The sequence below is a fragment of the Anguilla anguilla genome, chromosome 6 (assembly GCF_013347855.1).
Source record: "Anguilla anguilla isolate fAngAng1 chromosome 6, fAngAng1.pri, whole genome shotgun sequence".
Lineage (NCBI taxonomy): Eukaryota > Metazoa > Chordata > Actinopteri > Anguilliformes > Anguillidae > Anguilla > Anguilla anguilla.
The window spans coordinates 13306624-13321293 of record NC_049206.1 but is presented as its reverse complement, the minus strand read 5'-3'; the positions used below and the strand labels follow the sequence as shown (position 1 = coordinate 13321293).

The window sequence follows — 14670 nt, the reverse complement described above, 5'->3', positions numbered from 1 at the left end:
GGGTATCAGAGAAAGTGCACTTTCTAACTCGCTGACCCATCAATTCAGTAAGTGGACGGAAGCAAAAAGCCCCAAGCTAATAGCAATGGATTTATTTTAAGAGCGGATGGTAAAAACAGCGATTGAGTAAATGTTTAATGCTTAAATACATTCTGCTGTGTTCATATTTCCTCACAAACGCGAATTGGTAGGTCAACAATGATCAAAATGAACTCATCAAACTTGGCATGTGAGGATTAAAATGAACACACGCACATTTATTTACAATTCAAAGGGCAGGTGTTGATTGAAACCAACCTACGGTCTCTTATTTGGTTCTAGCGTTTATGAAGTAAAGGCAACACAGCTGGAAGCCCATTGAAAACTGAGGGAAATGGCTGGCTTTCAAACTGCAAGCCCTCATATAATGAACATCAGACTGAATCAGCATTTTCACTGCATCTATATATAGGCCAGTTATGAAAAACTGAAAAGAAAACCAGTTATGGCTAATATTTAGAGATGATTTTCATATGAATGTTCTATCATGTATTCATTGTAATCCTTCATATAAAATATCCCACACAGCATTTTGTGTGTCCCAGTTCTTGAATAAGCACTCATAATACAAAGAACTAAACAAGAGTCAATTACAATTGTGGGAGTCCATGTCTGTGTGCATACAACCCTGCATGGGCTCATTTATGTATGGGTTTGTCTGTGCGTCGATGTGGGAGTTGGTGTGTGTGTCTGCATGTTTGTCTCTCAAAGCTTAACCAGCCTCTGGGGCTTGGTGTTCTCGGGTTTTCGGCCACCTCTGCCATAACGAATCCGGCCCAGATGCTGCTGATTAAGGTGAGCTGCTGCCCGGAGCAGAGGATGCTGGGAACCAGAAATCATTCAGGCCTGTCACTACTGAAAGCCCAGGCTCAGCCCTATCAATACCTCAGACAGAGATGGAATATGACAGCCAGAGAATCAGGCATCACCCAAACTCACTGCCGCAGGCTGATAGCAAGCTATGAATGCCACTCCTTGGCCAGAACTGCATTTTGCTGTCTACCTATATCTTCCCTGGTAATACGATCTGACTCAAAATTGACAGATATTTATAGCTACTGTGTGTGCGCATGCGCGCGTGTGTGTATGTGCGTTTGTCTTTGTGTGTGTGTGTGCGTGCATGTTTGTCTTCGTGTGTGCGTGTATGTGCATGCTTGTCTGTGTGTGTGCATGTCTGTGTTTGTGTTTTTGTGTACGTGTGCGTGCGTGTTTGTCTTCATGTGTGTGTGTGTGCGTGTGTGTTTGTGTGTTTTTCTGTGTGCGTGAGTGTGCACGTTTGTGTTTGGTGGAGTGGAATGAGCAGAGAACAAAGGAAAATGACCCTCTGAGAGAAGGCAGAAATAAGGGAGGAGAGCAGGAGGAAGGGTTGGGCCAGGCGTGATCCAACTCAGCGAAATAAACCGAAATAAACAATGCTAAAACCCAATTTCCTCATTCATAAACCTCCCTATCAATGAACAGCTGAGGACAACACTAATGGGAAAATTGGTTTGCATGTAATAGCCTATTAGGGATAAATTGCATTAGGAGCTACTGGACACTGTGACAAAGACAAATGTTATGCGCTGGCGATACACGGGCCTAGCGTCCGAATCGAGCCAGCTTGAGTTATGAAGCAAAGCCACCTCTTTCACCATCGTAGGGTTTCAGACACACAAGCGTGCCGTTTGTTCCACGTTTGTCTTCCAGTTTTCATAAATCTTTTATGCACCGAGACGCGAATGAGACCTGGGAGCAGTGGCGACCGGGGAAGATTACAAATCAAAATCTATTTATACGAGGGCTACTCCAATCAAAACACGACATCAATAACCAAAAATAGCTAAACCAATTACTGGAAGAGCTCTGCAATTTCATTCGCAAATTACCCCAAAGGGGATTAAAAAAGTTATTTTGGGCTCCACTAAATGAAACTGAATACGTACACGCTCAGGCAGACAAAGGGAAAAGAAAAGACATTTTAAAAAATTACCATAGCAAATTGTGCATTTGTACTGCAACTGCAGGGCAATCACACACAGAAATTCAGAGTTAAATCAACATAGATTATGAGTCCAAAACTCTATTAGAGTTAAAGGCACTCCCATCAGAGTTGATTATATACTAAACATTTTGCCATTCTGAATCACATGTACTGCAATATATCTCCCTTATTATTACAAGTGCATCTGCAGTATGATATAAACCCAAATTTCAGCTCAGAACAGAAGGAACAGAACAGAGGACCGATTTCAAAGTAAAGATTAAATATAATCATAATACTTTTAATTCTTACCGTAGATCAACGGTTTGCTAGTCCTTAGCAAAACATGCATTTATGCTGGTCACTTATAGTATATGAATACTGTGTATACAGTATAATACAGTTCAGTATGAATAAACAACAAAAGCCGAAAAGCACAATTCTTGTTCATTAAAGTTCATTGCTTTAGGTTACCACTGAGCGCTGAGGTTTGACAGACGTCGCTGCGAATGACTAGTTTCAGAACGACTGCTAAGACTGACAGACACCGAGCATCAGAACGAGTTCACCCACAGTACAGCGCGCAGTGTGAAATACAGCTGTGTCTCTGCACCAATCACCACACTGTTAAAGTGACCCCGGCCAATGAGTGATGGCGGTGAGTATGCAAGACCAGCAGGGCGGTGCCGCGCGCGGGCGGGCGGGTACTTAGCGCACTTCTCTCCGCCTCCTTCCACGCCTTTCGCAGAGGGGCCTGCGACAGCCAAGAGCGCTAACCTTTTCCCGCTGTCAGTCAAGTGGGATTTAAAGGAGCCCCGCTTTTATTTACTCTCCTGTGACAAGGCGCTGGCAGGGGGAGGGCGGATGGAAGCCGGCCAATGGGAGGCCGTGCCAGGAGGAACAGACTGCTTCGATTGACGCGGTGAGTTCGGGGTCGACGCACTGGCAGGTGAGGGCTGTTGGCAGCGCCAGGTGGAAACTGTCGCTTAGCGGGCGACTGCGAGGAAATAGCGCCCCCTGTAGGTCTCTGACTAAAATACAGCAAGTATTCCTCTGTGACCCTGATTGAGCCGGACAGATCTGGCACCTGATGCAGATGCACAAACACACTACCCCGCTGTCTATCACATGGCCTCTCAGCGCATCTAATAAAGGCAGCCTTTTCTAGCATAGTCCATTTTGCAGCCTTTAGGCTATAGTCATATCAGCCGAAGCCTTCTTTCAGCGCTGTCCAATTTCGAGACGCTTGACTGTTTGAAACGTTTTATCTGCCGGGTGTGATGTGGAAAAAGCCTGTCAAGACTTCATTTTGTATACAGTTGAGTAAAAGGAAGCATCCGAACTGTTAATGGATGGTTAGTCTTTGAGCTCTGTCCTCATTTCCAGATTGTGATGATGTACTGAAAAAAAGATTTCAAACGTCCTTCAAATCCGTTCCCCGACTAATCTGCTTACTCTCGGCACTGCACGTCAGTATCTTGCCCATCTACCATCTCCGCTGTCTCAGTCGGGCCCCTGATAACCTCCCCGTGTCAGAGCCTCCTGCCTTTGACTCACCCGGCAGAATGACGCGCGCTCCCGCTCGCTCGGGCTCGTCAGCGCTGCTCTCCGCGGCGGCCGTGACGTCGAGCGGGACCCCAGAGACGCGCGATCTCCATTTTGCTGACTCCAGTAGCGCCGGCCGCCCTTACGAGAACCTCTCCCCTGCCCTCCTCTTTACGGGACTGCGCTGCGTTCGGAGGTGTTGGGAAAAATCCGACGGGGCGGTAAAAAGGCTGTTCGAAGCTTGAGAGCTGCGCATTCCAGAACCAAAGAGAGACGGGCGTGCCCCCTGAAAGCGCCTCACCCCCAAAACAAAAGTGCTTCCGGTTTTCTCCGTCACAACCCCTCACACAGTGATATCCTAAATAAAGATCTGCACAAATACTGTATGGATTTTACTGTGTGAACAGCATGACTATGACCCCCACCCTATCCCCACAGCAGTGCTTAGAGTCATAATTTCTACAGCACTAACGTCATGTTAATGATATGTTAACAAGAAAAAAATACAATCTAAACATACAGTCTTTTGTCCATTTCCACACACACAGTGATCTTGCTCAAATCACTTCCTCCAACAGAAAGCTGTTTGGAACGGCCTGTCCTGATGGATATTTTCACACAGCAGTGAAAGTGATTGTTTTAAGTACAAAGGTAAATTTCCCGTGACGTTCTAATGGACAGAGATGGTGTTTTCTGTGGAGACGAAAGGCCAGCGCTAAAATAAACGCTAATGAAGACTGCGCTTCGGTGGTGAGGCTTCCTCCCTTAATGACTGCGCGCTCCAGCCCGACGCTGCCAGTTCCACCGCCGGGCTTTTCCGAGCGTCGGAAGCGCGGGAGGACTGTGAGGGGTTATACGGGCTCTGTCCCTGTCTGCTGAGCGTGCGTAGCCAGTCCGACTGCGGACACTGCCGCACTGTTCCCACCCGGCCCCTGGGGCCGCGACCGCGCACAAAACCGCCACGGAGCTAATGGAAGCCGTGACCTTTTCTTTGGCGAGCCTTCCGCCCGTCCTGAGGGGAGGAAAATAAATGAGACTCGACCTTGTTTCTTAAAACTTTTCATTCGGTTCAAGCTCGCTTCCCAAATTACAGGTGTCGGTGTTGAGGAATGCGGGGTGAGGGGCAGGGTGACCCGCACTGCACCTGGTTCCCATGTGCCAGCCCGGGATATGCCCCGCCCCACCGTCAGCTCCTCCCTGATTGGCTGAGGTCAGGTACTGGGACAATGAGTTACAGCTCTCTTCTGACACAGAGGAAGCCCTCCAAGCCAAAGTGATATTTACAAAACACCACTGATCTCTTTCTAGATCTCTGCCTCCTGTCCTCCTTTCTCTAACTCTCTCTCTCTCTCCTTTTTCCTGACATAGAGAAAGTTAATTGTTAACAGACATACAAAAGTAAAAATGTGAACTATTCACTGAAAAATTGAATGACAAATTACGTAAATATTACAATAATCGCCTGCTGCTTTCTTACTACGTATATTCTCTTGCATTATTGGATATGTATGAAAATCATAGTTGTGGTCAATTCCATTGCAACTCGGAAAACTAACTGAAAACAAACTAATTTAAAAATAGTCAAATATTGTGGACACTTCAATTCATTAACTGAATTCCTATTCATTTTCTATCAACACCAATAGTACATAAAAGGTTTGCAGTACACAGTAAATTAAAATAATATATCTGGGTGTTTATATGAAATGATGAATGCTTTCACACATTTTAAAGCAAAAAGGTTTACACTCTGCTTTGGAGTAACTTGAAGTGTATTTTCTGGCTTTTAACTGCTCTAAACCATTAAATAATAGGTTTTTTTAGAATATTTTTTCAAAATTACATCAGCATTAGAATGTTCAATTACGAACATTCTGATCTCATCTGTAATTTGTAGGCTAGGTTGTTCTGTATCAAAACCATTCTGCTTTGCACACACACACACACAAACAGAAACATTAAAATTTTATGGGGGTTTGTGGATAGATATGCAACTTCTTGCATCATACACTGCATCTGCACACGCCTGCTGTGGCGTAGAAATTAGCCCAAGAAACGAAAACCTACAACTTTTAATTTTTTCACCCACAAAGTCATTGTGAAACACAGGTACAATTATACTGCTGTACACCTGTTCGCTAGGTAAAAGATGCCTGCAGTATGTAGCCTTCATTGCCTGTGTTGGCTACCTACCTATCACAATAGCTCAGTTCAAAGTGAATTTTTATCTTTTACAGGTACAGAGAACCAATGGTGGTGAATCACCATGCAACATAACTCTTGTCTATTTCCACATATTAGTAAATGATGGTATTTGCACCTTTTTACTGGTCTCGGTCTTGAAGATAAGCAAAAATCCTTTGCCATCCTTTGTTCAAATGAACTTTTTTGTAATTATCTTTCTCGTTAAAAACAATCAATCGTGGTGTTTTGCATTTCGAATGTCTCTGCCTCATTAATAAACAATGTGAGCAGCGCTGGAGGGCCAGGAGGGGGTTCTGGTAGTGCAGGTGCACCCGGGCCCACAACTGGATTCCCTATCTCTGAGAACGGGTTTCTTATAAGTCTTTTAAAGATAACTTTATCAGTGATCATTGTCTGGAGAAATTCACTGGGCTTTAATGCAGTTTTCATGCTTTATAAACTGCCAATTTGGGTAATGTTCCACACTCAAGGTTACTTACTTGAGTGTGGAACATTGTAATGTATTGAAATGGAATGTCTTCTATTAGGAACAATAAGACTGAGGTAAAAAAAAAAAGAGCTATCTTTGATAGTAAAAACGAGAAAGCATTTAAATGTATCACCCTTGTCGTGATCAAGATGACTTGTCGGTAAAATGATTTGCATAAAGTCATGGTATTCCCCAACGGCTGTCAGTTTTACATCATGTGTCATCTGCTGTGGTTTCCAATGAAAAAAAGTGTTTATGTTGATAAGGGAAAGCTACCACCAAAAGAGACGAGACAATGGGCAATGCCTTCTATATTCAAGCATAAAAGTTATGCTTAGAAAAATAAAAAGTGGTACGCTCACAAAAAAGAAACTTCCAAAATTGAACACCTTTTAGTGCCCTATTCTGCCAGGTATTTTGATGATGTTAATGAGGACCAGGCAGAGAAAGCTAACAATAGCATCGCAGCCTGCTTTTGGCCAGTATCTCTGCCATCACCTTCAAGGGCTAGCAAGGGTAGCCTTTACAGTATTCTCCTACTACCTGTGAAAGGAGATAAAAGATAAACGTACAGATATGTCCACAGTTGTAACCTAGGTACGTCTCTCTCTCTCCCTCTCTCTCTCTTTATTTCCTGTGTGTGTGTGTGTGTGTGTGTGGGTGATTCTCATCTATATAGAGATATCTACGTTGACATCATGCCTGCTTCACTAGTGGTGTGCAGCTATGCTGAGTTGCAAACAGGAAGGGACAATGCTGCAGGTTTGAATCGCAGCGAGACGCCACTTTATCCTTGAACACAGAGCTTGACCCTCAATCACATCAGCAGATGACTAGCAGTAAACACGATTGATGTGAAAAGTGGAAGGCCTGTCTGGATGAAGGTGCCGGCTAAGCAAATCAATACTACAGTAAGACATAAAAGGGTTTCCAACATTTGAAACAGATCTTTTATCGCTGCCACCACCGCCTTGCCCGGCTCACAGATCAGAAATATGGGCTATATTCAGAACGCAGGACACAAAAGAACCCGGAACACTGTCGGTTCCATAAACTCAGCTTTTCGTTGGCATGATGCTCACCATCTGCGCAGTGAAGTGTGTTATGACAAATGAATCTCCAGAATAATTGGATATTGTGGTGAGAATTGTGGGCATTGTAAGTGGACAGCCCATGAGGGGAACTCCAGCAGACTCTCTCTCAGGGTACACACTAAAAACCTCACAGCTGAGAGGTGCTGTCCTTCTAAATGCTCGCCTTTAATGCAAAGACTCTCCTGATGAACAATGCGTGACTGCCGGTGAATGTGTGTGTGTGTGTGTGTGTGTGATCTAACTAAACCTTTCTCTGGACTGCCCTGCGCATTATAACAAAACAAACAGGAGAATGAGACCAATCTCCACTTAACAAGCGAAAGGCTGTTGGGGACGGGGGCGGGGGATGCTGGGTATTTGAGTATTTTTTCTAGGTTGGAGTGCCCTTTTCTCACTTTGAGCCCCTGCCCCTCAAAAAGTCTGTGCAAGGCCATGGTAATACATTAGTATTAAAGTATTAATAACAAGCAGCTAATAATACTCTATTAAACATAAACACATATTCCTAAATGCTGCTGAACACTCATTCATGATTTTGGATGAACATCTTTGTATTACAAAAGTAGTCAATATGCATATAGCTGCACTAATCTCCTGCCATTACTGAAGACAAAGTTTCAAACAAAACACAGCTCATTGCTTCACCATACAGTGACATTAAGAAACCCGTAAGAGAGTTGGACCTACAAACCCTCGCTACTGACGAAGGACAACTAGTTATTAACATGCCGGTGCCGCCCGTGGACCCTGGAGACACGGAACCTTCAGCTCCACTGACATAATTGTGTCTGATTAGGGAAATGAAGCCGTTTCCCGTGGGGTGAGAACGGAGAAGGTACGCAGCTCATCAAGGAGTCCAGGAGAGCGTTCCAGAGCACAGGGACCGGGGCCCTGCGGAACTGAGCACGTGCGGCAGGAGAGCGGAGCGGATCGGGCCGGGGCACGGATCCGTTTCGAGGCCTCCCGCCGTCTCCAGTCCCTCGGGAACACGCACGGCCCCGCCGCGCCCCTCTCTTCAGCCGAAAGCGGAGCGTGCGCCCGGCGGCGGGTCCTGTGCTCTTCGACAGCGGCGCGTCTCCACGGCGAGAGGCTCCGCCTGTGTTTAAGGTCGCGGCCGACTTCAAAACAACAGAGATTAGGGCCGCCTGGCTCCCCCGCGGGTGGGCTCCCCCGCCCGCTAGTCCAGCGCCGGCCCGGTTCACTCTGTAAACAAGCGGCCGGGTCCCGGCTTCCAGCCGCACGGGCGGGCGAAGAGGAGGACGGTCCGCGGCGCGGCGGGTTGCGGCTCCGAGTGACATCATTACGCGTAATTGGGAGGAGACGGACGGCGGTCACGCCTGAATCCTCAGGGCAGAGTCCGGCCCAGCGACTGGGGCCAGGGCTTGAAGACGGTCTCTCCGGAGCACCGAGTGTGTGGCGGTATCCTAGCAACCCCCCTCGCTCACCTACCCTTTTTTCGCGCTGGGCGTACCCGTTAAACCAAATTAATAAAAGCAGATGTGATGAATAAAAATCAACTCGCATTTCAAGGGCAGTCTGGAATTGCTGAAATATGTGCTCTGGGAGGGCTTCATATACAATGCATGGTCAACGTTTGGTTTTTAATGATGTCTGCATGATAACTAGAGTCTCACCGTGGACAGGACAGTTTTAGGAATCAACACACATTTCTTATCATTTCAGGTTGCTAATGCAATGACGAAAATCAAACATCCATTAAAATAACTGACAAACTATCTACAGGTTCAATATTTCATAAATGTTCTTGGATTAAGCGGAATCTAGGTTTCACCGAATTCAGAAACATGTCTCAAGACATATGGATTAATCTGAGCCCTTCAGAGCAGGGACTCGCCGGGGCACAAGGGGGGCAGGGGGGGGCAAACATATCACCAAAGATCCAGACAGAGAAGGAAGCAGGTAGTAGGGTGTCAAGGGTAATATCCAACTTGTCATGTATCTGTATAGTAATTCGTTGGCATATTCTAGTTCCATATACGATACGAAAATAGCATTTCTCCCTTTTATGCACCGATTTAACACCTGCGTCCCTCGAGCCACCGCTCGCTACGCCACCGATTCCGTCGCTGAGACGCACGCGGCTCTCTGATGCACTCGCGTGTGAGCCAGCGGCAATTTTACACTCCGCGGGCCGCGCGAGACGACGCGCGAGCTAGCGCTGTGAGCTAGCGCTGCGAGCTCCGGGGGCCGGGAGCCGAAGTAATCCACTTACAGCGCGGCTCGGCAACGAGAGCGCAGGGCCCGGCGCGGGCGCGGGCGCGAGGCTAACGCCTTTAGCGAACGACCCACCCGGGCGTCATAACGCACTTAGCAGCATCGCGTCGACCGTAGCGCTCGCGCGCTCATTTCTATCCCCCCCCCCCCCCCTACTGACCGCTCTGCGCTACTGCGCGGCGTTTATGTGCAAAAACAACGATCTCCACGGCAGGCTGAGCAGCCCGGGCGGGAGAACGCATCATCATTTTAATCACGCCCGTCTGTGACAGGACTGACAGCAAATCAAATCACTTTTTCATCTCTTTTAAATTAAAACCATGAGATTTCCTGCAGGCTTAATTACACACCCGAGACCGGAGAAGCATATTTCACCAGTGGCTGTTTTCATTTGCAGCTGATATATCTCTCCCATCACTGCTGAAAAGCTTAGCCTTCAGACATGCGAAGGTCTGCACCCATGTTGAGATATTTGCAAACACCCCTGGCATCATCGAATCAAAGATTCTCTACGGTAGAAGATATCAAACTCTTTATACAGGGTTATAATACTGCTCATACTGAACTTGATGCTGAATTCTCCATTTTGCCATCTCGTTTGCCATTAGACCTCTGAAATAAATCCTCCAACCTGCTTAATGTTAGCCTCTAATGAGAGCCTGCATCCAGTTTGAAAATATTACACATTTTGCCGGTGCTTTTTCTAAACAGGGCCAAATGGTTTTTTCTGTACTGTGCAGTGCAGATAAATAACATGCATGTTCATTCAGTGAGAGGCGGGAGTGAAAAGCATGACTCTGGCCTGGGTGCCTTACGTCTTTTACCTTCTCATAAAAGCGTAGCTCGTAGTCCAGTATGATGCCGTTGGGCTGCTCAGGCTGTGGCCATGACAACGTGATGCTTTTCATGGTAGAGCTGACCTGGTGCATGATGGGTACCATGGAGGGAGCTGGGTACAGACAAAGAGGAGGGAAAAAAAAACAGGAACAATTCTATTAGAAGATTTTTTTTATGTGCCTCACCAAAACTAGCACGACATCAAGGCATTAAATTTTAACACTGATTGAAAACATCACATACCACAGAAAGGCAGTCGTCCGCCCACCCACAAATCAAATAAAATATCACCGATTATACAGGGTTGTAAAAGTCTTGAGTTACCTTTGAAAAGGGAGTTACCTTTCCCTTTTCAAATAAATACTGTATGAAATATTAACATTTGAGGCATCCATGAGTGACACAAAAGCCACTACGTAAGAGATGAGAGTAGAGGACACAGAGACCGGGGTCACCTTGACAAAGGGTTGGCTGGAAACGGTTGGGCAGCTCTTCGAGACATTAATCAAGACCACAGTATGTCTATGTCAGCTTTCCTAATCTACATGTAGGTCAGTGAAAGAACAGTGACATCAGACCGTGATAGTTGGCATTAGAGATACGGACAATTGCATGCAAAGTGCTGTACCTGTACAACACTTTACTGTCATAGGCATGTCATAAAACCTGCAACAACCAGTCACAACAGTGTATTTCAGTTTACATGACATCTGTCAAAACACTGTCATTATGTATGCAGGGATAATTTTAAATCGGGCTGAAATATTCCGCATACATTATGACACTGTTTCATAGCATTCTTCATAAAAATGTAATGTACTGAGATGACTGGTTATAGTGGGCATTATCTGCTTTCAAGTTTGAGTTTGTCATTGTGATGGAGTACCCTTATGAAAAAAAAATCATGTGAAATTTGCCTTATCACCTGTAAAAATCACAATTTCACTTGTAATCACAACATTTCCCTACGCAAATTCAAATATTCACATGTGAAAAGAAAATGCCACGTGTGAACGGAACATTTTCACATGTGAATGAAAAGTTCCGTGTGAAAACAAAATATGTGACATGAAATCACGAGAAATTCCACATTTTCACAAGTGACTGACTTTTTCAAATCTGAATTACAATTTTCACACGTGAAAACAAAACATGTGACTTAGCATAGCATAGGTTACCTTCCCCGGCGCTCATCATATAAGTGGGATTATTTTTATAGTTTGCATTTTTATAGTTTACTCTTCACATGTTGGTGTCCACACGTGGTTTCTGTACGCGTGGCTTTCGAATGCGCAGTTTTTTTTTCCGTAAAGGTAACGCACTCCAACGGAGGGCGTCAGCGATCTCGACAGCTTCCCTCACCCCTGCAAGCCGGCGTCTCCGCGCGCGCGCCGAAGCTAGGACAGGCACGCCGCGGTGCGTTGGGCTGCCGAAGCATTACCTCACCCCAGCGGCCTTCCATCCGAACGCTGACTCTGGGTTCGGTAGGCCGCTGGTCTCCGGGAGCGAGGCGGAGTGTTGGGAGATGACGGCGCGGGTTCCGTGCCGACGAGGCGGAGCGGGAGGGGGCGGGGCCAGCCGTGCCGCTCCCGGCCTCTCTCTGGCTGGCTCACGCTCGGCCGGGCCTCCTCTGAGCTGTGTTATCAATTACACGGCGAGAGCGCTCTGTTTCGCTCGGACAGGGGACTTTAAATTGCTTCGCCTGCATTTTGTGTGCGAGCGAGAGGCGGAGGAGAGCTGGCCAGATGCCTCTGAGAGAAGCCCTTTCGCTCAAGCCCCCTCTCTAACAGAGCAGCGTTTACCTTTCTCATAACCGAAACTGACCAAGCGTGCCGGTGTGTGTGTGTGTGTGTGTGTGTGTGTGTGCGCGCGCGCCCGTATGTGTGTAAGAATGATTCCCCATGCCTTAGGCCCTCCCATTGACAATATTTTTCTTAAACAGAGCTGAAATTTCAGCCAATCACAGACACACATTCATTGAACTCACACTCATTAGCGCACGTACATACACACACACACACACACACCCGCGCGCACACACACACACACACACACACACATACCCACACAAAGGTACTGTACCTGCATGCTGCTGTAAGGCACATCTGCACTCACTGGATCAATGACTGAGCACACTACTGCCTCATGGCCAGAGTGTCTGACTCTGACTCTGCTGGGGAACCTGTGTAGGTGTGGTGTCAGGACCGGGAGTGGCCGAGGTCAGCAGAGTCCGCCTGACACAGGACAGCCGCAGAGTCCACAGCCACGGCCCTGGACCCTGGACCCTCAGCGGTGACAGTGATTGGTGGAGGCAGGCCCACACAACTTCGACATCACCCACCAGCCCGATCCCTGTTCTACTTTTATCTGCCCTTTCTCAATACAGCTTGGCTTAACATTAATCAAAGTCAAGCTGTCCAGCACATTCTGTTTTGTATTTCATACTTATTTAGTTGAGCCTGGCTGCTGGTGACAGATGCACTCCACTCACTCTCTTATTGCCGAGGAAATGTTTTATTCACACGTACTGCTTTATATGGGTCACGGAGAAAACTCAGATTCAGTGTATAAAACAGTTTCATAAACCACGGCAGTACAGATCGTAAACACGCAGATATCTGTGTAAATGCCGGTGTAGCATTTGGTCCGGCAGAGAACCGCATTCGTCCCGGTCGCCCCGTGCCGTGGAGGAGAACACACCTTTAAGCACCTGGGCTGATTAGCTAACGCAACCCAGGTGCGTGTGCTCTCTCCAACGCTAGGCGTGACCGAGGCTAATCTGGTTGTCCGCCAGAACGAACACTACAGACGGATATATTGTTTAGTACACAATGCACGTGTGTTTTTCCCTATGCGCGTGTACACTAGAAACAACTTGATTCGACATTTTTGATTAGACAGTCAAATTTTTATTTACATGCTCTGTGGTGTTTGCAGCTCAATATTTTAATGTTATTACCATACCAGACTAGTAACACCACGATACCTATTCAAATGCAAATAGTTACAGCTCCTGCTGAAATCCACATAGCATTGTTTTTTATTTAAAATGTTTCCCAAAACAATCATGGCACTATAATTATGTACAGAAAGGCTGGGATAAATCATAAAGAGCATAAAAACTCCTCGTTCCTCATCCTCGTTCCAGCTGTTCTCCGGTTAGTCCCCTACTTTCCTGATGGCAGAAACCCAGGGACTGGGACGAAGGGCTGCAGGTTTTTACAAGGCTGTGGAAGTAAGTTAAAGGTGAAAGCGTCCATGAGAGGATGTGGTAGGGGCGCTTTCACACAAAGGACGCAGGAGACGTCACTTTGAACTCTCTCCAAGCACGCACGCACACACACGCGCACACACGCACGCACGCACCGACCACCTCAGCAGCGTGCCCTAAAGCCCCTGCTTTTTTGCAGCAGTCTCGGGGTGAACCCCTTCAGGACAGCCACTTCCTGGCGAACGAGCGAGGCCGCCATCCGGGAGACCCGCTAACAAACGAGTCCCCGCCTCTCGCCCGAGCTCCACCACGCTGACAGTGCGCCGCCTCCCCCGCGGTAATGAGATCTGACCTAACGTCCGCCAGACGCCGCGGGAGCAGGATATAAACTCATACGCACGGGCGCGTCGAGCCCGCTGCTCCGGAGACCGCCGCGGCTACAGCGCGATCGCGCATCCGAGCTCCAATACGCTTAAACTCGGGGCTAATAAATCACTGTAGCAGCTACCCACAATCCTCCGCTGCGGTTTTGTGACAACAAAACAGAGAAGCCGGGGCCCTCGTCTGAAATCTTTCACAGGGACAACACGAGGCTGAACAATCACTCATCGGCTGCTGGAGCGTGGCATTTAGAGCCAAGTGCTCCAGAATCCCAGGAGGGACAATCTTTTTCTGGAGCGTAGGTCCGCGCCACACCTGAACTCCTACCTCCTCCAAGTCACGGGATAAGTGGAGGTTATTAAGTCCTTTTTCGTGTGAGAGTAAGAGTAGAAAGTGGGGTGATGTCAACCTGAACTTTCAGTAAAAGCGCTTCCAGACGCTGTAATTGAGCGTAAATAGCTGCCAGCATATTTTACAGCGATGACGCAATCCTCGTAAGATAAGGGGCCACCTGCCAACCCACATACGACTGCATAACATTGATGTGATTCTCAAAATCACAAAAAAGCCATAATTCATGGATGTTATATTAACACAAAGGTTTTCAGCAATACATCAAAGAAACCGTTGCACGTTTGTATAACTAATAATTGAAGAAGTCCACTAGAGGAATGAAGGGGCTAAAGTGCCA

At 47.0% G+C, this 14670-nt stretch overlaps 1 protein-coding gene across 2 annotated transcripts in view; it reads right to left on the bottom strand.

Annotated features, from left to right (window-relative positions):
* LOC118230563 (ephrin type-B receptor 1-like) overlaps window positions 1–14670 on the bottom strand; it is a 156999-nt gene that overhangs the window by 33494 nt on the left and 108835 nt on the right. For both annotated transcript variants that reach the window (XM_035423675.1, XM_035423674.1), the window contains one exon: window positions 10375–10499. In XM_035423675.1, coding sequence (XP_035279566.1) covers window positions 10375–10499 — 125 coding nt within the window. The remainder of the gene's footprint in view (window positions 1–10374; window positions 10500–14670) is intronic.